At 38.2% G+C, this 23,868-nt stretch overlaps 1 protein-coding gene across 7 annotated transcripts in view; it reads right to left on the reverse strand.

The window, feature by feature from the left end:
* Nucleotides 1–9,761: 9,761 nt before the first annotated feature.
* MBP (myelin basic protein) overlaps nt 9,762–23,868 on the reverse strand; it is a 207,851-nt gene continuing 193,744 nt past the window's right edge. For 4 of the 7 annotated variants that reach the window (XM_027852330.1, XM_027852328.1, XM_027852331.1 and 1 more), the window contains 2 exons: nt 18,618–18,743; nt 9,762–11,545 (listed from right to left, as the gene is read on the reverse strand). In XM_027852330.1, coding sequence (XP_027708131.1) covers nt 11,501–11,545; nt 18,618–18,743 — 171 coding nt within the window. In that variant the 3' untranslated portion in view covers nt 9,762–11,500. Of the gene's footprint in view, nt 11,546–18,617; nt 18,744–23,110; nt 23,157–23,868 lie in introns of those variants that run through there. The other 3 variants (XM_027852333.1, XM_027852332.1, XM_027852334.1) reach the window with 3 other exon arrangements.

Consider the following 23,868-nt stretch of genomic DNA (forward strand, 5'->3'; position numbering starts at 1 on the left):
TATTAAGAAACACCTTTCCTCCTATCATAACATATGATGCAATTTAATTAGGTGTAGATCAGAAATAAAGTTATTCAGAAATGTGACCATTTTCCTCTTTAAACATGTTAAGGTTAAAGATGGAGTTAGATCTTCCAATTTCTTAAGTGAGAAGAAAAATTAAATTCAGACTTTTTAAAAATATGGCTATTTTTCTTTGCTTCTAAATGTAAACGTTGTAAGCTTTGACATAAATGTCATCTCTATCTTTATTTCTCTTTCTCTCTGGAAGGTGAACTGCAAACAGAGTATTATAAATGAGAGCTAGGACCATAGATACCTGCCCAAATACTTTGACCTTTTCTTTTAGTTGTTGACCATCCTAAGCAAATGCTCTCTTCAGTAAACTGAGCACATTTGAAAATTGAGTTAACACTTTCAACCTGTAACAGTGGGTTGCTTCTTAAGGTGCTTCTACAGTAAAGTAATTACATAGCGCACGGTTAACATGCAGTAATTCCATTTTAAAGGCACTGAACTTAAAGCTGGGGTATTGTTTCTTTGGAAAAATATTAGTACTCTGTTAGTAATATAGAGGAAGGGTAACAGCATTCAGAGTTTTATAGTGGTAGAAGCTGAAAATAAAGAAAAACTTTTGAAAATGCAAAGTTAAGCTTTGCCCTAATAAATAGTCTTTCTTTATAAATGCAGTTAAATTTTAGTTATTCCGAAATCTACAATTTAATTTTAATACAAATCACATTCATTTAAGTATAAATAATGTTTTAGAAAAAAATATTTTATTTGCTGTAGTTGATAAAATTTTCCTTTTTCAAATTCTCCTAGGAATAATTTACATGCTGTAGATGCATGCATGTATGTACAGATTCGAAGGGGAAAATTGGGCTTGTGTTCTTAACATGAATTCTCCTTTTTCATAGCAACGTTCATGATTCTGAAATACATTTTTTTTTGTTCCAAATGCTTTTCATACAGATTTATGTCAGTGACATCTTTTTACAAACAAGAATGCATAATTGTACGTAGAATTGCTTTTGTGAAAATTCATTTGAAGAACATGCCGCTTTTGCTTAAGGATGTTCCCAGAAGCTTAGCTCTACAATAGTTGTGTGCCAAAATGGTCAATCAAAGATGTGATTATTACTAATAGTTTCCTAGAAACTGTAATGTAAGAATTGAAGTTGTCAAGGTAAAATCTTCTAAGTCCTGATTTGATCCAAGTTCTTGTTCTTTTTTCCACTTAATTTATATTTATATGATTTAGGCTTCTTGAGTTTTTTAACAGCCAAATTTTAGAAAAATCAGGGGGTTTTGGTTTGTTTTTACCCCATCTAATATAATATCCCTGCTAGGGTGCCTGTGGAACCTTTTTGTTTACCTTTCAATAATTTTAGTAGCACAATGAAAATGTTGCACTTTTAAAGCTCATCTCTATCTGCTATATTCTTTAAATGATGGGGGACAGCATAATTTTTGTGCCAGATTTGCTGGCTTTACACATCCATGATGTTAGATGCTTCTATTTATCTTGGCAGAATTGATAAATCATGTGAAAAACTCAATGTTGTCCAGATTTGAATTCATTCCCTCCCTCAAAGAAAATACACTATTATAGCTCATTATGGATGGCTGATTAAATGTTTAAAGCAATTAAAATACAAGTTACTCAGTGTAAATTGTGGGAGAAACAAGTAGTTTTAACAAACATTGCTACTTAATCTTTTGTGTGTATTGCTATATGTATAGCTTAATGACTTTTGTATTGATGAAATCAGGATTTGTGTTTTATTCTTTTACAAATTCTGCCATGGCAGAGTGATCTGTTCTTGGTGGCTCACAACTGTAGAAAATTTAGAAAGTTAATTTTTTTAAATTATGGAAAAGTTACTTTTTTTACCTTCAAATTGGTTTCATGGTTTATTTATACATCAGATGATATTTATTTAATCCAATTTTGTATTAGAAATGCATAAGCAGTCTGCCCAAAGCCGAATGTACTGGCTTTGAAAAATAAAAATAGTATTTTATATTATTAAAAAGCTCCTGCATATTTAATTATTTTGTGCTTTAGGGGAAAATTACTTCATTGTTTTCCATTAGTTACTTTTTTATGCATTTTTAAACAACATATTTAACCTAAACATATTGACTGCCTGGCTTAAATCATATTTTATAGTCTCAAAAACTGTGAAAGTTTGTCTACACACAGACAACAGATGCTGCTTTACATAAAATCCCCCAATACTTGAAGTTTGTAAACATTCTCTTTTTGTTGTGACCTATATGTTACTGAAATATTCTTAATGTATGTTTCACATACACTAAATGTTTACTTCTGAACTTCTTTTTAGTAGTTGGAAATATTATGTCTCAGAAATTGAATTATAAGAACAGAAGAAAAGCAGCTTCAGACACACTAGTCCACATTTTTATTGATGGGAAAGGCATGAGCAATGTATTGTTCTAAACAGAAGAATAATGTCAATCTACTGTCCACAAAACTATATGTATCCTGGTGCCACCATATCTGGAGAGGACTAGGAACAGGCATTTCTAGCTAAAAAAGAAAAAAACATGTAAGACAAAAACACAAGTTGCCCTCCCCCATCTACACTGTTGTCAGAAAGATGGTCCAGACTGACAGAGCAACCCCATTGGGATTAGCTGCAATGGAACAAATCTAGATTCTATTAAAAGCACATCAAGCCTGGTTCAGCATCTAAAATTCCTAGTGGTAGAAAAGTTGCCAGAATTAGAGTTCTGGTAAGGTAACTCTCTTAAGTCTATTGAAACAACCCACCTGCATTCTATGTGTTTGCTAAAATGAAGGATCACTGTCATAATTGATTATGTCCTCAATTGCTATTGTTATAAAATGGATCCAGTTTTGTCAGCAATGCTTTTTGAACTCTTAAATTTTTAGTAGCTATGTATTTTACTCTGGGGTTTAAATGGCACAAAAGGTACAGTCTCTTGATAGTGGTTTCTGTTTTTACATTCATATGTTTAAGATAATGAAAACTTTTAAAACTTTGAAACCTTGAAAATGGAAATAAAGATAGCACTAGTGCACCTGTCTGTTTATAGAATATTGGAGTTTCCTTGGAATTCTACTCCAGTTGTCATATTACCATTTAAGGGTCTTTTTAAAGAACTGAATGTGGAAGGAGCACTAGATTGGAAGTTAGAGGACCTGGGTTCAGATTCTGACTGTCCCTTGTTATTTGTGTGAACTTTGGGCTTCAGTTCACTCATCTGTAATATAAGGGGGTGGGACTAAATGACTAAGATTCCATCACGTTTTAAACATATGATCCTGAATACGTTAAAGAGTTATATGTTCATTGTCCAGTTGAAACGTCAAAATAAGAATTCATTTTTGCCTCAACTATACATTCTGGCAAAGTGAAGAATCATTTAGTCTAAATTTTAATTTTAAATTAGTCTAAAAACTAAGATAATTTCCTCATCTCTGAAATGAGTGGATTGGTTTAAATGGCTTTGAAGGCTCTTCCAGCTGTACAATCTATGATTCCAATTCCTTCCTGACTGAATGCTTTGCTCTCTTTAAAACTTTTGCCTTTATCTTTACTTTGGTGTTCTGAAGGCTATGCCTTTGTTAATGGGAAAAAGAAAAAAAAATTTCATCTCTTCCCATTGTTTTTCCTCCGTTTTTAAAATGCTCCTAGTGCTAGCAGTTTATAAAGCACTCTGAAATTAGTTCTTGCAGAGCATTGAATTTACTGAGATGAAATATTGAGGATTCTTGATTCAGCATCAGTACAGTGGAAAGAATACCGATTCTAGGTTCAGAGGTAGTCTCTAATGCTTTTTTTTTTTTACCTTGAACAATTAATGTGATCTCACTGAGCCTCAGTTTCTTCATCTGTAAAGTGAGGGATTGACCTAGATGACTTCTGAGGTGTTCTCTATCTCTAAATACGTGATCTGAGGATCTTAAGATGAGCACACTTGGAGTTATCAGCCTGTTAGAATGCTTCATGGAAACAATAGTATTCTTCCTTGACTGTTGAATCTTATCCTGTAAAGGCAACTAGGTGGCGCTGTGATAGACCACTGAAACTGGAGACAGGAAGAGTGAGTTCAAATGCACCATCAGACACTTCCTAGCTGATGCCTCTGGGAAAGTAACGTTAGCCTCTGTTTTCTTCAGTTTCCTCAACAACAAGATGGGGATGATAATAGTACCCGTTTCCCAAGGTGGTTGTGAGGATCAAGTGAGATGATATTTGTAAAGAACTTAGCACAATGACTGCCACATAGTAGGTGTTTAATAAATACTTGTTTCCTCCTGCCTTACCTTCCTGCTAGCAAGACTTAACTACCGGGGAAAAACAACAGATTGATCCATCACGTACTTACTGTAAAGAGACCAGACTGGGGATCAAGATACCTCTGTTACTTGCAGTCTGACCTTGAAAAAGTCATTGTCTTGGGAATCAAAATTCTTCATTGGTCAATTGAGGCGTATTGGACTAGAGTGCTCAAGTCCATTCTAACTCTAGTATCCATGGGTTCTGTATTTTTTTCCTAGAACGTCGATGAATCATCAAACATCTGGAAACATTTAGCATGTGCCAAGCGTTGTGCTAAGCACTGGGATATACAGAAAAGGCAAAAACACCCCTTTTCCTTAAGGAGCTCACATTTTAATGGGAAGTATTTTATTTCCTATTCAGATTTTGTCATTGATCAATATTTATGGAAAACATATATTACAAATTTCTGAAATAGATTTTATTTCAAATATAATTTACTTAGAGTTTTAGGTATGCAATATCAATACCTTTTAGTTCCTGGTCACCCAGGCTTGTGACCTACATGTCATCCTTGACACCTCATTCTCAGCTGCCATGTTAGTACGTTGCCAAGTCCTGTTGATTCTATTTCTCATACTTCCCCTTCTCTCCTGACACTGCCAGAACCCTGGTTCAGGTCCTTATCACCTCATTCTTTGACTACTACAATAACTTTCTGTTTGGCCTCCCTGCCTCAAGTCTGTCTCCTCCAATTCATCCTCCATTCAGCTACCAAAATGACCTTCCTGAATTTTGCCATTACTCTATTTAATAAACTCCAGTAGCTTTACAATCAAATGTAAAATCCCCTATGACTTTTACTAGGGCAGCTAGGTGGCACAGTGGATAGAGCTGCAGGCTTGGAGTCAGGAAGATCCAAATTCAAATCTGGCCTCAGACACTTACTTGCTGTGTGACCCTAGGGCAAGCACCACTTAACTTTGCTTGCCTCCATTTCCTCATCTATAAAATGAGCTAGAGAAGGAAATGGCGAACCAATCCAGTATCTTTGCCAAGAAAATTACAAATTGAGTCACAAAGAGTTGGGAACAATGGCTTTTAAACTCCTTCCAAATTTGGCCCCTTCCTGGCTTTCAAATCTTTTATCGTACTCTCCTCCGGATGTGCTTTACAACCCAGTGACTGTTACTGTTCCTCACACACATGCCATCTCCCTCGTCTTTGTCATTTTACTGCCTGGCTCTCCTATGCCCACAATTTTCTCTCTCTTCACCTGTCACCTAGTTTCACTTCTTTAAGTCTAAGCTAAAATCTCACCTTCTGTAAGAAAGCTTTCCTAGTGTTTATTAATGTTAGTGCCTTCCCTCTGGCACTATCTCTGTTTCATCGTGTGTGTGTGTTTGTATGTATGTATATATACACACACACATTAAATTGTGAGCACCTTGAGGGCAGGGACTATGTTTGCTTTGTTTTGAATTCAAAGCACTTGGCATAGTGCTTAAGGAATAGTAAGTTGCTTAATAAATATATGTTGATTTGAGTTGGAATAATAATACCTAACATAGCATTTGATCTACCTGTGCAATAAATCCTTTCTAACGCATGACCACATCACTGAAAATAGTATAAGCTTAATTCCAAGAATATTTTTGTCCCACATCAGCTTCTTTATTCACCTCAGTATGCATTTAGGGTTCTAAATCTTTAAGATGTAGCCCTCAATATCTAACTTGATAATTTTATTCCCAGCACACACACACACCCCAACAACACCAATGCCATCACCTCCCAGGCTGGTGTCTGTATTTATTTTTAAATCATTACTTTGCCATTCATTTCCAATTAGAGGCTAAGTCCTACTAATTATGCCTCCTTTTTTCCATTCCTACTGCTACTACGCTAGTCGAAAACCTTTCTTTCTCTCCAGGGCTGTGTAAGTAGCCTCCTATTGGTTTTCCCACCTCCATCTCATCTACTACAATTAAGACTGCCAGATCAGTCTCCCTAATGCACATTTCTCATCATTTTACTCCCTTGTTCAGAAACATTTAACAATTCCCCATTTCCCACAAAATAAAATCTTTTCTTCCTCCAAAGTTCTGTAGTATTCTCTTACTTCTGCGGGAACATCCTACCCCATTCTACAATATAGTTACATACTTATCCTTTCTATTACATTAAGTTCCTAGAGAGCCAGGAATGGGTCTTAATTCATCTTTGTATCCTCTGCAATGCCTAACATAGTACCTTGTACATTATAGGTACTCAATGATAGAATTTAATTTAATATGTATACATACAGTGGAGAAAGAAAAATTAACAAGTATCTTTGCATAAAAGCATTTTTTGGGAAGGAGGGGAAAGGAGGTAGGGAAAAGAGAAACCAGTTCAAAGCTTTGGAAGTTAATCGGTATTGAACAGAAAAATATAAGTTGAAAAATGTATAATACAGTTATTTCTCATTAAATTGTCCTCAAAATGTTTTATCTAATCTTTTTCTACTCTGTAGCCATTCTTCCATCAGTATGTTCCCTTTCCAGCTCATCCTTTCATCATTTACCTTGTTTCTCTAAAACTGTCTATAGCAATCTTCTCTCTGGATCTCATGTGCACCATTAACAATCATCTTGTAATTCTGTCTTTCTGTCCTTTCATTGTCATGAATGAATTGATCTCTTTGTGGTATAATAATGAAATGGGTGGTGCTTAAATTCTGAATTGAATGAGGGAAGACAAGTATTTTCTGTACAGTGAGCTGTTAATTAGAATTTTTTTTTTCAGTGAATCTGATGAAAAAAACGTCCTTTTTCAAGTTAACTCAGCGTCTTGGCATCTGAATGTGTTAACAGCATATCTTCCAACACTGGGGGGAAGAGTTTTCATTCATAGGACTTTATATGTTGATCTTCTTAACCATGTAGCTTCAACTCACTTTAGCACATAACTTGTAATTAACTGATCCAGAAAAATTATACAGATTTCCTTAGGTGTGGATTCAAAGAAGTCTAATGTCAAATGTTTCTCTCACTTTTCATTATCGCATGAAAGCTAGCCTAGCTCTATCAACAGGGCATACTGAGGGAAAGATAGGAGGTGGTATGTGCCAACCAGGTCAAACTACTACCACCATCCCAGCCATTGCATTTCCTCAGATCCCCATGGAGACAGCACAGGATCCAGAATACAAGAACCTTGGGAATAATAGTATGCCTAGACTACTTCCAACTTGGGCCCTATGCTAGTCATTGAAGGGAGCAATCACTGAGGAGAGGGCCCACCTTCCTTGCTACCACCAATACAACTGCCAGTAAACCCAAGAGCCCTGAAAATGACAGTACTTCCCAGACTAATGACCTTGCTTCCAGGCCTGCCCCAGAAGCCATCATCCTAGGAAGCTATCTCCCATGAAAATGTGGTCTGTCACGGGCCTCTGATGCTGAAGGCCCAGAAAAGAAAGTTCTGGTAAGTCCTGGTCACTGTCCAATGGTGCAATATCAGAAACTAATGGTTTATCAGTGCAAATGGCATTTAATGCATGACGACCTACTTTGCCACCACACCTTAATGGCCATGGGCTTCTTTCCATCAGACAAAGCTGAAAACTTATATATGTGTTGTCTACTTTCATTAAAAATGTGAACTCCTTAAGAGTAGGCACTCTTTTCTATTTGTATGTTTAGTGTTTTGCTCACAGTAAACACTTAATGACTTTTCACTTATTCTCGTGTTAAGCTATTTACCCAAGCATCCTATTATAATTGTGGATTCATAATAGAACTGGATTTTACCTCTTAACTTCATTTATTTTAAATATATTGAATATATCTTAATAACCTAAATATCTTTATAAAAACCTTTTAAAATAGTTTATTGAGCTTTATGTGATTTCTCCCTCTTCAAAAAAAAAAAAGGCAGAAATGCCATGTTTTAACATATGAAAGTCTTAGTATTAACTGGAGTCATTTTTGACCTCACCTGTCCCTCATCATTCAATCATGATGTCCTATTGATTCTGCCTTCTAAATCAGTCAACAAGTATTTTTAAGCACTTAACTGTGATTTTTGCAGGTGGATTCAAAGCTTAAAAGTATGAAAAAATAGGTCTTACTCTCGAGGAGACTACATTCTATCATCTCTCTCAAGGACTCTACCATCTATCTTCTTTCCATCTTCACTACCATTACTCTGGTTCGAGTCCTTATTACCCATGACACAGATGTAGCCTCTTAATGGAGCCTCTTAAATGATCTCCCTGTCTCCATATTCTTCTCCCTTTAAGTGATCTTGCCCATTGCTGTCAAATCAGTCTTCCTGGAACTCTGAACTTGCCACTCCCTTTCTCAGAAACTTTAATTAACCTCCATTATTTGTAGAATTAAGTCTAGATTCTTTCGACTTGGCATTCAGAGATCTTCCATCCCCCTAGATCCAATCTTTTTCTCCCCTTATCTCTCACTATATTCCTGCTTTATATTCTAGCCACACTGAGATACTCAAAACCTTCTGAGCACATCCCTTTCTATGCTCCCCATCTTGGCTAATTATGTTTCTTCTGCCTTGAAAACTGTCCTTCTTTATCTTTATCTGTCCTTGATGCTGTTATATATGTTGCTATCCTTTAAGGCACACTTCAAAATGCCACCTTCTCCATGGAGTCTTCACTGAACTCCCAAAGCAGTTATAAGCCTTCCCTGTTCCAAAACCTCATCACAACTTTGTACTTAAGACAATTATATTCTGCTTTGTGTTGTAGTTATCTGTGTATTTGATGTCTCCTATTCTTCCCTCTACCCCACACAATAACCTCTTAAGGCAAGCATAGCCTTCGTTCATTTGTATAGCCCTTGTTGCTCCTTCTAGAAGGCTTCTTTGCATAGTAGGATCTCAGGAAATATTCCTTGAATGGAATTGGGTCCTTAAGTTAGCAAGCCTTTATATGAAGGCAAAGTTTTATAAATACCTGTAGATTTAAAAGTCAATCCCTTTACATTTTCCTCTGTAAGTCAGAAATGGCCAGACACAAAAAAAGAACAAATAGTTCCCATTCCTCACCTCCAAGAAACTAAGGTGACAAAAAGTGAATAAAAAAAAATTTTCAAAATAAGTTTGGAAACAGCAATGTACATAATAAATGAAGCACCCCCTGGACACTAATAATTTATAAATACTTAATAATTAAATATGTAGATACTGTGAAAAATATGCCTGTGAATCCCCTTTGCTCATAGTGGTACCTTTATTTCATTGTTATCTAAACCACTCTAATAATGAATATTATCCAAGAATCCCTAAGGTTGTGCAGGTCTTTATTATTATGGCAGGTGTTACCAAAATCAGCTCTTGAGACCCATTGTCCCTGCCCTACAAGCATCCACATTTTGAAACTTAGATATAGTAAAATAAGACATCTCATCCAAATAGCATTAAATGTTTATTATTTTTATTTCAATCATTTTTATAAGCTTAAGATTTTTCCACTTTTGAGCACAGTGTAGACTTTTAAACTCAACTATATGGCAGAGTTTACTTTTGGGGTGAAGCTGCAGAGAGAAAACACATCTACAGAGAGAAAATAACGTCCAGCAACCTAGCTCAAAGATGTAATTTTTTTTTTTTTGCTGAACAATTTGAAGGTTTTTTTCTCCTTAACTTTGTTCCTGTTTTTCCTTACCCTCTCTTCATTCATTGCTACATGTTAACAGACATTGCATTACACATACACTAAACATATAAAGGTGAACTGGAATTAAAAACAGTGCATTGGGAACTATTCTCATTAACATTAAAGAAAGCTGGATGCCAACAATGAATGCTCTGTTGCTGGCTATAAAGGATATGCTAGAACCAAAATATTTGAATCAATCGATATATTAGTTAGTGTTAAGAAACATTTGGCTTACTTAAGTTAGAAAACAATGCAATTCAGAAGAACTTTTTTTTTTTAATTCACATATGGTTGGTGCATTCCAGACCACATGTAGATAGGTGAGTATATTCATGATAGTTACACATCTATGTCTAATTCATTATTTCTAGTTTATTTCTAGGAGGCAACTATAGTAGTTGGGTTTTCACAGTAGCAGGGGACTGGCTTACACACTGCCATTAAAAACTTAGGACTGGTTTCATGGTTTCAGAGCAGCTTACCAGTTTGACACTGCCAGACCAACAAGAAAACTGTCAATGCTACTGTGAGATGTGCAGAACTATCAGAAAATCTCCTAGCTAGCGAGCGGGCTTCCTTTAGGAAACTAGACTTCTTGGTTTTATTGCAGGAAACTAGATTTCTTGGTTTTATTGCAGGAAACTAGCCTTTGGTTTTTATTACTGCTAAAGAAATACTATGATATCTTTGTCTGTGTGGAGCAGCAGTGACATCCAGTGGCCACGTGTACACTCAGAATTGTCCGTTTTGCTGGGAAATTCCTGTTTCCTGTTTTGAGGCAATAGCCCAGCCCTAGTTTGACGTCCTTTTCCTTTCTCTGCCACACTCTCAAATTCAATTTTTTTTGGGTGTGATGAGCAAAAGCAATTCTGGAAGGATTGCCTTCCCCCTCTTTTCTCCATCACATTAAAACTGTTAACAGCTGCCCTGTCCCACATTTCACATACCTGGAGCTCCCAACATTTGTAAACCCACTCTGTGACTGCCTAATCCTGTTATGAAAAATAAAGTATTTTTGAGGTGAGAGAATGGGGCATTAAAAAGAAAAACAAAGTAAGCTTGGATCAACAGTCCATACCTACTCTGCACATGTGTTTTCCACAGTGGCATGTCTTCAATGGCAGTGCTCAGGAACAAAAGCTTTGGTTCTGTGGTGCCATTCTAAGGCACTGGGTCAGTGAGAAAGAAATCCAAAGATGGAGAGATTTGGTGGAATGAGCTTTGATAAAATTATGACCAATGTATTTCTGAGTGTGGAAGGGGGCTTTCTGAAGTGGAATGAATACTCTGAGGAATCTGTTACTTTATTTTAAAACATAAAAAAGCACTTAAAACTACTCTGTGTTTCTTAATTTTTCTTTTCCATTCAACTGTTGGCCAGAAATTGCCAGTAGGATGTTGTCTGACTCTCCTTACTGCACGCACAACTCAATAGACACATTAAGTGAGAAATTGCTTGTCTATCTAGGCGATTTATGCAAATATTATTAAAATTTTAAGGCAGTTATATTAAGAAGCCAAGTACATAATACTGTAAAGACAATGAAGAACTTCAGCGTCTAGCCATGGGCGATCCAGATCGACTATCTCTTCCTCCCTATAGAAAAGAAAATGGCAAAGATTAGATGAGAACAGTTCTGGTCTGTACACATCTATCAACACAGCCACTTCCTGAAGGCCTACAAATATAGGCCCTTCTTGTTGGCCAGCTGCATGCTTTGTTTGTTTTTTAGACTGTGAGGGCAGCAACTGGGTCAATTATCTTTGTATCTCACCCCAGTGGCTAGGGCAGTGCTTTGCAGATAGCTGTTAGATAACTGGATTGATGACTACTAACTACAGATTGGCCACTAAAAATTATGGCACCAATGTTTCAAATTCAACAACCACTTAAGTGCCAAGGAGCTGGAAGAGACAGGATCACTGCAAGGAGTTTACAATATAACAAATAAAACAAGCCACATAATGCAAAACAGAACATGAGTGCATGAATGAGCTACAAAGAAAGTGCAATTATTCTGAGCAATTAAGAATAATTTTTAACTTGGGGAATGAGGGAAAGCTTCATGGAGCGGGGTATGGCTTGAAGAATAGGACAGGCTTTCAATAGGTAGGGGAGAGTGAGAGAAGAGGATATGGTAATGCAGATGTAAGGAAAGACAAAAAGCACAGGCTGTTTTGGAGAATCTTGACCCATTTGTTAGGCTAGAGCCAGAATGGAAGATCTTAATTACCTTCCTGTCTAAAGAAGATGGCCTCTCTTCTTTGGCAGCAGGGAGGATTAAAAGGTTTTAAGTGGGGGACCAAAGGGATCAAAACCATGCTTAAACCTTAATCAGGAAACTGTGTGAAGGATGGTGCCTAGTAAGGAAACGCTGTTTGAACCTTTAATTTCAGTTCTCAGGCTAATCCTTTGGCTCTTACTGACTGAATTTTTGAGCCCTGCAGGATGAGTTGTCCCTTGGAATTAGATACTCCAACACAAACTACTAGGACTTATATTTTCTTCTCTTGGTGATAGTCATAAATAAGCGATTGTTATTCTTTGAGTAACTAGATGAGATTGCCTCTAAGGTCCCTAGGCCAATCTCAACCAGAGCAAGAGTTCAGTAGCCACAAGCACACAAACAACCATTCACAAAGTTAAGGATAGCCAAAGAAGAGTGAAATTAAAAAACCAAGTAACAATTTCCTTAGGAAATCTATCTCTCTGATTTTTTCAACAGTTTGACGTTATAGGACATTATAATTGTGTGTGTTGTGGTTGTGATTTGTCCTCCATTCTCAGAGAGGACCATGACATGCCTTTTGAGTTAAGCAAGTTTTATCAATTCATTCTCTTGGTTTCCATTGAAATTTGGTTTGAGAAGAGGGTGCAAAACCAGATTCTGGTCCAGTTCTAGTCCAGTGGTATAAATGCTATTTGGGTATATGTCCTCTACAAGAAAAGGAAAAATGCTGCATCTGTTTTCCAGAATTTTGTGACACCTTCCCCAACAATGAATCATCCTTTATGAATTTAGTTTAACACAGGAAGGAAAGAGTGCACTTTCTGTCAAGTTTGGGATGAAATACTTAAATGAATCCAAATTGTGATGTTCATTCTCTCCCCCATATGTTATGGTCCAGATGTACAAGTCCCTGACTTATTAAGTCCCTCTTGGGTTCTTTCAAAATTTCTTTTTGACTATGGCCCGTAGGAGAGCAATATGTCACTCTGCCATGAAGAAAATTAAAGAGCTTTTAACAATTATTGGCTTGTTCTTACCCTACTATATATAGTTATAAAAATGAGGAAAGTATAATTTTAAATCAGCAGCAGGATTCACTAAAAAATACACTAGGAAAGAAACTAATAATCACAAAGAGGTTTTGTTTCTGCATAACTTATGTGGGGTAGACTCTTGGGGGAAAGTGAGAAGGGGAGGCATGTGAAGGTTTTTTTTTCTCCTAAAAATTCTACAAGTATGCCTTGCTGTAAGAAATCTATTAAAGTCTTATGGGACAAGGGAGGGTAGAAAGAACCTTCCAAGAATATGGAATGTATTAATTAATGAAGTAATTTTTCTGTGTTGTGGACCCCTTTTGCAGTCTAGTGAAGCCCATGGAACCCTTCTCAGAATAATGTTTTTAAATGCACATGATTATAAGGGAAGCCAATTATGATGAAATGTAGTTATCGAAATATTTTAAGAAACAAGTTCATGGACACCATGTTAAGAACTCCTGTACTAGAGAATTTCATTTTAAAAGTATCTAATAACTTCATGGTTGTGGAAGGTATTTTAGACTTCAGTGTATCTTCAGACAATATTGGAATCTTTTCTGGAGAAAACCAGAAAAAAAATAGTCATTCAAAGGTTTGAATACCTCCAGTGACAGGGAGTTTATTGTCTAACAAAGCCCCCATTCCATCCTTCACTGGACAGTCCTAGCTGTTAGAGGATTCTTTCATATATTGGGCTAAAATGTGTTTCCCTCAAAGTTCTGCCCCCTGGGGCAAAACAGAGCAAGGCTGTTCCACTTGGACAGCCTTTTAATAATGTTTGTTTTAGAGAATTCCTTTAATGGTGAATTCTACTGTTGAATTAAGAAAAAACAAAGTTACAAACCACTTATTGCAAAAAATGAGGTTTCCTGTCCTAAAAGCGTGTGCCTGACGTTCTCTGAGGTGCCATGTCAGTCTCCTAGGGCTTTCTCAGGAAATCTAAAATCAGCTCATGCAGCCTTTACTTCCAAAGGTGTCATTGGACACAGCTTAAAGCACATGACTTTAAGGAAAAAATAAATACCTTTAATTAGGGCAATGTTACCTAGCTTTATGGATTTTAACCATGTACAGATTTCATTGTTCTATACTATGCTAGACTGAATTTTAAAGATTAATTCCTTTGCTTCTTTTTTTAAGATAGGGAAGAATTAAAACTGAACCAGACCTTATTGGTTCCCTAAAATATTCCTTTCCAGCTGCAATTCTTGGCAGCCCAAATTGCTTCTGTTTAAAGATCAGCCTGAAAATGTAACCAGCAAATTAATCTGTACCTTTCTCGGAGATGTTAGCCATGTGCATAACCAGATTTCAGCAGTCCCTTGGCCCATGGAGCCATTCCACTTCAGTCTTAACAGAAAGCAGGGAGGAGTGAGTAATTTAGGAAAAGGATGTGAGAGGAAGTTTGGATTTGAAATCATTAAATGTGAGAACTAGGAAGAGATCTCCTTAAAGAAAAGATGCCATCGCAGGATATAGTAAAATGCCATGAGCACCTGGCAAGAAACTGTCTTGACATTTGAAACAAGCCTTTTCTCTAAGTGCTTTATGGACTTCTCTTTATCCATTAATATCTCAGAAATACCTTTCTGAAATAAACGATTGCTCTATATGAAATATGAGGAGGCATGGGCTCAGCAAGCTGTACCTCTTACAAATGCTGGGCTGTGAATCTGTGAGAAAGTTGCCCTATTCTATATGAAAACACCAATCCTAATCTATTCAAAGTAGAAAAAATGAGAAACCTTCTTGCCTCTTTAGCCTATTTGGGATACAGTGTATTTTACAATGGTCTCCTTCCACATTCATTTTTTCTCAAAACAACTCTCTGAGCTGACAAAATACCAATTCCTTTCCTTCACCACCACCTTCTCATCCAGGGCAGGGGGGGTAGGAGGGAATGGGGAAGGGAGAGAGAAGAAAATGTTAGAAAAGGTAGAGAAGATAATACATTAAATTGTATTAAATGCCATTAAATCTTGGCCATCTCAATCTACTGTCTGGTAGCATTGTGAATCCCAAGGTAAATGCCTATTAAACAGAAACAAACCCCTCAGCCATCAGTCTAGAGAAGTGTGTCTATAATACAAACCTTCTTATTGTTTCCCTACTATTAAAACCTGCTATCTTAGACTGGTTTCCCTCTGCAAAATCTATGAAAAAAGGATTTGCTAAGCAAATTAATAGTGTGAAAAGGATTTCAGAAAGAAAGTTCCTTGCCCTTTCCCACACTTTCTTTTCATTATTTGCATATAATATTATTTACAAATGACTCATCTGGGCTCTTCAAAGCAGGCCTGCCTAGGCCTTTGCTTAATTTCTTTGTGTGTGGCTGGTTCCAGTGATTGTAATTATTTTCAAAGCCCTGAAACTAGAGTTCTTTTAAAATATTCTCTATTTCAGATTATTCCCTAATTCAGAACTAACTGCCTTGTTCTATCAATCTCAGTGAAATTTCAATACCTCTAACAATTTTTTTTCTTTTAGTACCAATGATGAACAATACTATGATATTCCCTCCACCGTTTCCATTTTAGACATGACCACAATGAGTTTCTGATTTCCTTTCTGAGGCCATTTTTGTAAACAAAAAAATCGTTTGGATAATCAGTTGCAAATGAGAGGCAATAATGTTACATAGTGGATAAAAGACCTTTCTTAGAGTCAAGAAGACAAGCTGGAGGCCTGCTTCTTGACATAGATTAGCAGTGTGATCATGAGTAAGTCACTGAACCTCTTAGAACCTTAGACAATGCTCTCACACTAAAAGTTGCAAATATATATGTGTATGTATGTATTCATATATATGAACATGTAAATACATATACATATGATATATAGATATACACAGACTAATTTATATATTGCATGATGTATATATGTTTGCACATATATATGTATATCATGCATACAAACCTACACTTATATGCGATGTATATATACTATATGTATATTCATGCATGCATGCGTCCAGGTAGTATAATGAATATACCACTGGATTTGGAGTCAGTGAATTCAAATCCTATCTCAGATACTTACTAGCTGTGTGACTCTGGGCAAATCACTTAACCTCTCAGTCTCTGTAAAATGGGCATAAAAATAGAACCTACCTCACAGGGTTTTTGTGAGTATCAAATGGGATAACATATATAAAGTGCTTTGCAACCTTAAAGCACTATATAAATGTTAGCTGATATTACTCAGTAGTTAACATAAGTCCCAGGATGGATGTTAAACTTTCTAAACTATGGCAAATCAAAACCAAGGGAACACGATATTCCACTTTTCTGGATAAATACAAAAATAGTTCTGGTTAAACATTCATGACTTCTTCTAGCTCCATTTGTGCAATCCTTAGCTACAGAAAACACTCCCCTTGAGTGTTTGTTTCTTATTCTAATCTAGAGAGACTAACTGAAAGTTTTTACCACTTGTGATTTTCTTGACCAAAAAAACCAAACCATGTAGCATAGGTGTAATGGACTTCTTTGTTTTTCTACCTGTATCTGTCTCCCTACTGATCACAGGACTGATGATTTAGTACTAGAAGGGATCTTAGAGATCACCCAGTCCAACCCCCTCATTTTATGGATTTTCTCTGAGTCACAAAGGGAATAAGTGACTTGGCTAAGGTCACACAGGTAGTCAGTGTCCAGGACAGGATTTTACTAGTGTTTCCAAAACCAATACTATGCTGTCTCTTATCCCAGAAACATTCTGCCTTATTATTGTTAGTATGCAGTTTGATTGTAACGTTCCTTTGGTGGAAATGCCTGAAGTTCCTCACATGTAACTCTAATCTATAACCAGGCTCCTGCCTCTCTACCTTTCCAGCCTTACTCCACTCTGTTTATCTTCTCACACTCTAAGATGCAGGACAACTGAACTAAGGTGAGATGCTCTCCCATCACATTTCAATAGCTCTGTCCCCCCTCCATTAGGCAAGGCCTTCCATGCCTGAAGCACACCCCTTCCTCATAACTTTATATTAAAGTACTTCCTTTTCTTCAAAGCCACTTTTGGCATAACCTCCTTCATGCCTCATGAAGGCTTCCCTTTCCCCACATTTAAAGACCATCGAAATCTCTGAAGGCATTTTGTCTAGATCTCTCCTTTGCCCTTATCACTACCCCCATACAGCATTTATTCAATTGCTGTCTTATTCTTCCTCCCATTAAATTGTAAATAAAGTACCCTGTTCAAGGTAGGCAGGAGCTTAATGAATATTTGTTGACATGGATGGAATTAATCGAATGGAATCATTGTTTTAATCCTCACTGTTCCAGTATCAGCTAAATCAGGGGAATGGGCTGGTTTTGCTTAAGAGTAAGTGACAAGGGGCAGCTAGGTGGCACAGGGAATAGAGGTTTGGCCTTGGAGTCAGGAAGATCTGAGTTCAAATCAGACACTTGACACTTACTAGCTGTGTGACCCTGGGCAAGTCACTTAACCCCAACTGCCTCACCAAAAAGCAAAAAAGAAAAGAAAAAAAAAGAGTAAGTGACAAATGGTAGCTGTCCTTATACTGTAATGAAGAGAAAGTAGAAGCATCCATTTAGGAAATGTATTCTCTATGAGAGTCCACTACCCAGAAAGAAAAAAAAAAGCAACTTGAATAAAAGGAGAAGATTGTCGTTATATAAAAGGAGAAATATAACAAAACAGAATAACAGGCCAGTATGACAAGCTCCTCCCAAATGGAACTGAAAGTCACAAGTTTTCTCCAGGGTCAGACCCCAGTGTTTTCTAAGGTCTGTTCTAGCTACATCCTATGATTTTTCATATTCAAAAGTGGACATAGTTACTTGCTCTTGAAATTAGCTAGAATAATCCCCTGAAGTTTTTCTTAATTTTCCTAGCACAGTGAATTAAAATATCAGTGACCTTTGCTTTTTCTGTTCATGAGCAGAGAAAGATGAATAGGATTTTAGCCCACTGAGTGAAGGAAGACTTGTAGTCCTGCTACCTGCCAAGGTGCCCCTGAGGTACTTAGGGGTTTAAGAACAGGGCATGTATGGCAAGGGCATTTCTAGGGACAGTGATCTAGATATGATGGAGACACCTTGCAAAACTTTTCTTCAGGGCCTGGAATGCAAGCATATGTTACTATCTGAGAAAAATTCACTCCAAAGTCCGTTTTAGAGACAGCCTCCGTTCTTCAGCTTATTGGCAAAGTCATCTCAGCAGTGCCTCCAAGGGCCTACAGAGCGAGTGTCCCTCCTGACACACAGACCCCACCTACTCCCTGATACTGGGGAAAATCTGGCCCCAGTACATATGGGGATCATACAGCATCTTGAACATCCTAACAGGTCTGTGACTGATGTCCTATGCAGACAGCCATGTCTCTGTTGTTCTGTGGGCCCTACATTTCATGGACTGTAATAATTGTTTACTTTACCAGTTTAAAGATTTTGGAAAGAGTGCCCTGGCCATCTGGGTGTGCACCCTTGTATCCCTTGTGAGCTGATTTATAGTCTGAAGCCCTTCCTCCATATCCACACCCTGGCTTCTGCCCTTCGGCTCCCTGCAAAGAAAGACAAACAGGTGACTCAGGCTCCTTCCCAGGAGGGATGTGTTGGCTGGGGTGGTGGACCAGTAGTAACTAAGGACAATGAAAAGGGATAAAAATCGGTTCAGTTGTGCAGACCTGGGTGTCCCCCAGTGAGAATGTAAATCAATCAGTAAGCACAGGAAAACATGTTTTGTTATCACATTAAAACATGTGAGAGGGGAGATATGTGAATGTGATGTCAGGGGAGAGCTTGTCAACGGAAATCTGTTCAAATGAAAAAAAAAAAGATTCTTGCAAAGATGGTACTGGACACAACCAAAGATAAGAATCTCTGCAGAGAGACAGGGGCACTCTTGAGGGATTTTGTTCCTGGTTATTTTAAGTAAATTTGTATTGTGTGGATTGGACTGCTTCTAATTGGGCCTTCAGAACACCTAAACTGGCAAAATAAATATATGTTGAATGAATGAGTTAATTCTTAACCCTTAAATCATTTAACCTCTTTGAGCCTCAGTTTCCTTATCTGTAAAATGCAGATGACTCTGAAAGGTCCTTCTTGCTCTAAATCTATGAACCTATGAAGAAAAGGCTCCACCAAACAGAACCAGGGCTCGTGTCCCTCTTTAAACCTTTCTTTGTTTTGTCTTTTAGTCACTGAACTAGAATGACCTCTCAGGAACCCAGGGCACCTGAACCTCAGTGCCCAGCATATCTAGTGTGGGCCATGGGAAAACTAAAACAGAAGTGCCACTAGCATCATAGGCAGCATGCAATCTTCCTTCTGGTACTTTGTGCAATAAGGAGGCGTTGGGGTTGGAGGTAAGAGAGCAAGATCCCCTTCACATTTTTCCCTTTTGCACTTTGGGCATGGTGAGAATTCTCTCAGTGTTAACAAGCATAAACAAATGAATCCTGAGGTTTTGTTATTTATATCCCTAAGAGCCATCTGTTTTCTAGTGTACTTTATCTTCAAATGGAGAGTGTTATTTTTTAAATTAAAGAAGTGCACATGGAAAATATGATTAGGGTATTTCAAAGTATATTGGCAAGAGTGGGAAAGAAAAGTCATCTAATGTGGGTAAAGGGGTTCAAAGATGCTCAACTTTCACATGTGGCTAATTGGGGAAGACACCTAGAATGTATACAGCAATCTCCTCTGTATTATCTTCTTTTAGCTTTGCACATCCTTATTAGATCAAATAGGGGCAGAGAGTCATCTTGCGGTTTTTTAGATGAGAAAGGAAGCCCAGAGAGACTGACTGACTTTAGGAAAAATCATACAATTGTTAGCAAAGTCAGGAAAACCAGACCCCTCTTAGCACTGACCCTTCCTGCCTTGTCTATCATTCTGCCTTATCCTGAATGACTCTTCATTAAACCCTATGCCCTGTTGGAGAACATAGTACCGCCCCCCCACACGCTATTTCCACATGAAAAACAATGCTGTCAGGTTTGGCATCTAGTGTTAATAAAAATGAAATGGGAACAAGGAAGAGCTTTAGAACGCTACACGATGGCTTGTGGCCAGGGCTATCCTTGCCTCCCTGCAGCTGCCACCAGTGAGCTCTCTCCATGCTGGTACACAGAGGGATGGATGATAGTTAAACAGAGCTAAGCAAAACAAATAAACAAACTAACTGAAAAGGATAGCGAGATGGCATTTTCAAGTTAGAATGATAAACTGCTTTGCATTTCCTGTTGCCTTCCTCTGAAGACAAAGTGCCTTTAAAACATTAGGTTCTTGAGCTATTATCCAGATTAATAATTTGCTTGACTGTATTTCTCCTTTTAAATTCTCACTTGCTCTTCTGTTGGACAACCTAGAATTTATCAGGAAACATGTGGCACAGGTTGGAAAAAATGAACCACGGGCCTTCAGAATCTCCCAACAAGGTGGCTGGCCATCCTGGAAACCTCTGAAAGAAACCAGGGTAGACTTTTGCTTGGGGAAAAGAAAACTGTCGACCAATATTATTTGGGCTGGAAATGGAGCAGACACAGAAAGGGAGATAAAAACTTTTAGGTTAGCTGGTGGGCTGGAGTTGTCTTCTCTCCCAGAGCCCAGGAAGATTAACCACCCCAAACCATCATAGCACAACCTCCCCACACCCCGGCCTCCCACCTGCTGATGATTCATTTTGACCCCTTTAGTTTGAGGCTCCCAGCCCAGTTAAAATGTAAATACTTTAAGGTGTTATCAGTAGTTTGCATTCACAGACACAGTGTGACTAAAGGATCTGACAGCAGGTTTTAACAGGTGGGGAAAAATCAGGACAATGGCCTGAGTCCGGGAGAAAGTTCTGCATGAAGTAGAGGCTAAGTCAGGTCTGCTTCAGGCTTACCTTTGAGAACCCCTGCTTAATGCTACTGGCCAAAGTAGGATCCCACAAGGGATGGAATCTGCATATCACAGTATTATGCAGAGATTTTAAACAAACCTTAAAATAATATAGTCATTTCTTCATTGTCTAGCTGCTAGACTGTAAGCTCCCCGAGGGCAGGGGCTGTGCCTTACCCAAGCTTTGGGGCTCCGCCAGCAGTAGCACAGTGCAACTAGTAGGCACTTATTCATATATGCTTGATGATGGACTGAATGAATGAGTGGCCTGGGTGTCTGCACTCCACTTTGGGGATCCTCTAAAGCCCTGGCTTCTCCCCCTGCACTCTCCTGCTGCCTTCCTTTGGGTCACATTACAGTTTGTTAGCACCTCTGCCAAAAAGTAGCAAGTAAATGAAAGGAAGAAAAGAAGTGAAATTCCTGGTCATTTAAAACTGATCCATTGTTTGCAGCTCTTAGAAAGGTCTGGAGAGGAAGGCAGTGGAAACTAAGGGTTAGAATTCTTTGTGAATGGTCCTTAACTGTACCATTTTTGTCTCCTCTTACCACAGATAATGAAGAGCAAGCTATTTGTGTACACTTTTCTGTATTGTGATAGCAGAAGAAAACATCTTGATGATATTTTCCCCCTATTACCCCCATGTCATTGGAGAGAATCCCCCAGAGTTCACTCTGCAGGATCAGGCACTTATTTGCTAATGACATTTCTCCAAAATCTCCTCTAATGACCCTAAACTCCAGAAACAAAGGTCTGGCTTTTTAATATTGATATTCTACAAGTGGGATTATATGACTCTGACTCATGTAAACACTACTGTGTCTGAAGAATTCAAAATGAGTATCACATTCTGGGCAAGGGAGAGGCAAATGGTGAGTGTGAGCAGGCTGCAACATACAATGAGTGAAGAACTTGGAAAAACTGTCATCAAAGAAACTTATGATGGAAAGAGAGGATGGGCTGGTAGCGTGGAGCGAGCAAGGGATGACAGGCCCAAGTGATCCAGTAGTCCCCTAGCAATGTCAGAAGAAAGCAAAGGAAAGCCCCCAGTATGGTGGGTGGACTTCCTGTGGCAAACTTGTGAGCAGACATAGCCAAGAGTCACACAGGATGGGCAGGTGTGGATGGGTTGTGATCAGGAAGGGTCTTGGAGGGAATAGGCAAACAGATGATATCCCATATCCATTAGGGTATTTGAGGGGGTTTTACACACTTTTCCAAAAGACATTCCAGCTCTGTTGCTCTGTGTGACTTTGGGCAAGTCACTTGACCTCATAGGCTCCTAGATTTAAAGTTGGAAGAGACTTTACAGATGAGGAATCTGGGACCTAAAAAAGTGACTTGTCAAAGGTCACATGGGTAGTAAATGCCAGTGCCAGGTTTCAAACCCAGGTCCTCTGATTCCAAGTCCAGCATGCTTTCCATTTTACCACACTACTTCCGGGGCGGGGGTGGGCTGAGTTTCCTCATCTATAAAATGAAGGGTTTGGCCTTGATGGCCTCTAAAATCTCATTCAGTTCTAAAGTTATGATCTTGAGACCACAGGACTTAGAACTGGAAGGGGCCTTAAAGATAAGTTTAACTTATCTTACAAATGAAGAAACTGAGGCCTAGAGAAGTTGAGTTTCCCAAGGTCATACAGATAGGAAGTAGCAGAGTTGGGATTTGAACCCAGGTCTTGATAACTAATCCAGGGCTCTTTCCCCTACACCAAACTGCCTCTTTAAAAAAAAAAAAAAGTATTTTGGAGTCCTTTTTGTTTGCCAAGGTGATATGGTCATTGATGTAATTTTTTTAATAAAAAAGTTCCCCCCCCTTTTTTTTAAACTTTAAAAACCCTAATTTGTCAGAGACATTTATGCAAGTTTTTCTTTTAAACTGAGCAATGGAAGGGTATAGATTTTGCCACAGGCAAAGTCCTCTGGGAGGGAAGCGGTTGGGTGGGAGGGTCTATGTGCTTTGCAAATTTGTGAAGCAATCTGAGGGACTGATGAGTGTTTAGATGAGGCCAGATTAGGACAGCTTTGCTTCTGGATACCTACAGTGCCAAATTTTCCCATTTCTGCTCCTCATGTCCCACTCCTTTTGCTGTGGAGAGAAGAAAATCTTCTATTGGACACTCCTATTGTAGGGGATCTGGTCTCCCACCCCCTCATAAATCCTGCTGAGGACTTCCCTATGCATGCCCACCCCCCCAACCCAACCCCCCACCCACATCCCAGGGTCAGAGAATCAGGCTCAGAATAGATTTAAGATCACTAAAAGATAAGGGTCCTTTCCCATAGAGTCCTACTGGAATGTTTCCTCCTGCTTTGGAGATGACCTTGGGTTCTCAAACACTATTCCAGTGGAGCAAAGCCCCTACAGACCCAACCACTCTAGAAAAGCCCCGTGATAGAATGGAGGTCTGTCTTCCAAGGTCCAGTCTAGCCAAATTTGGAAGGTTCCTCCCTACAACCGTAATCATTGGATTGGTGTTTTTGCTAGGCACAGTGGCTCATGAAGAACACCTACTAAGGCTACCAACTGCCTGGGTACAATGAGTACCTACACTGACAGAATCACAGTCCTTTGGACTCCTGAAATTTACATAATAACATGGCTTATGGTTCATTCTAGAGAAAATGTCCTTGAGGATCATTAAAAAAAATTTTTTTTTCAGTCATTTAGGACCTCCTGGAAGCATTCAGTTTCTATGTCTCCAGTAAAATCTATCATTAAGTGATTCCTCCCCCTCCTCTCTTTATTTAGAGAATGGTACAGTCTGTGAGTTTGTGAAATGGGAATACAGCCTACTGTA

This window comes from Vombatus ursinus, unplaced genomic scaffold, assembly GCF_900497805.2.
Source record: "Vombatus ursinus unplaced genomic scaffold, bare-nosed wombat genome assembly UNPS02009573.1, whole genome shotgun sequence".
Classification (NCBI taxonomy): Eukaryota; Metazoa; Chordata; class Mammalia; order Diprotodontia; family Vombatidae; genus Vombatus; species Vombatus ursinus.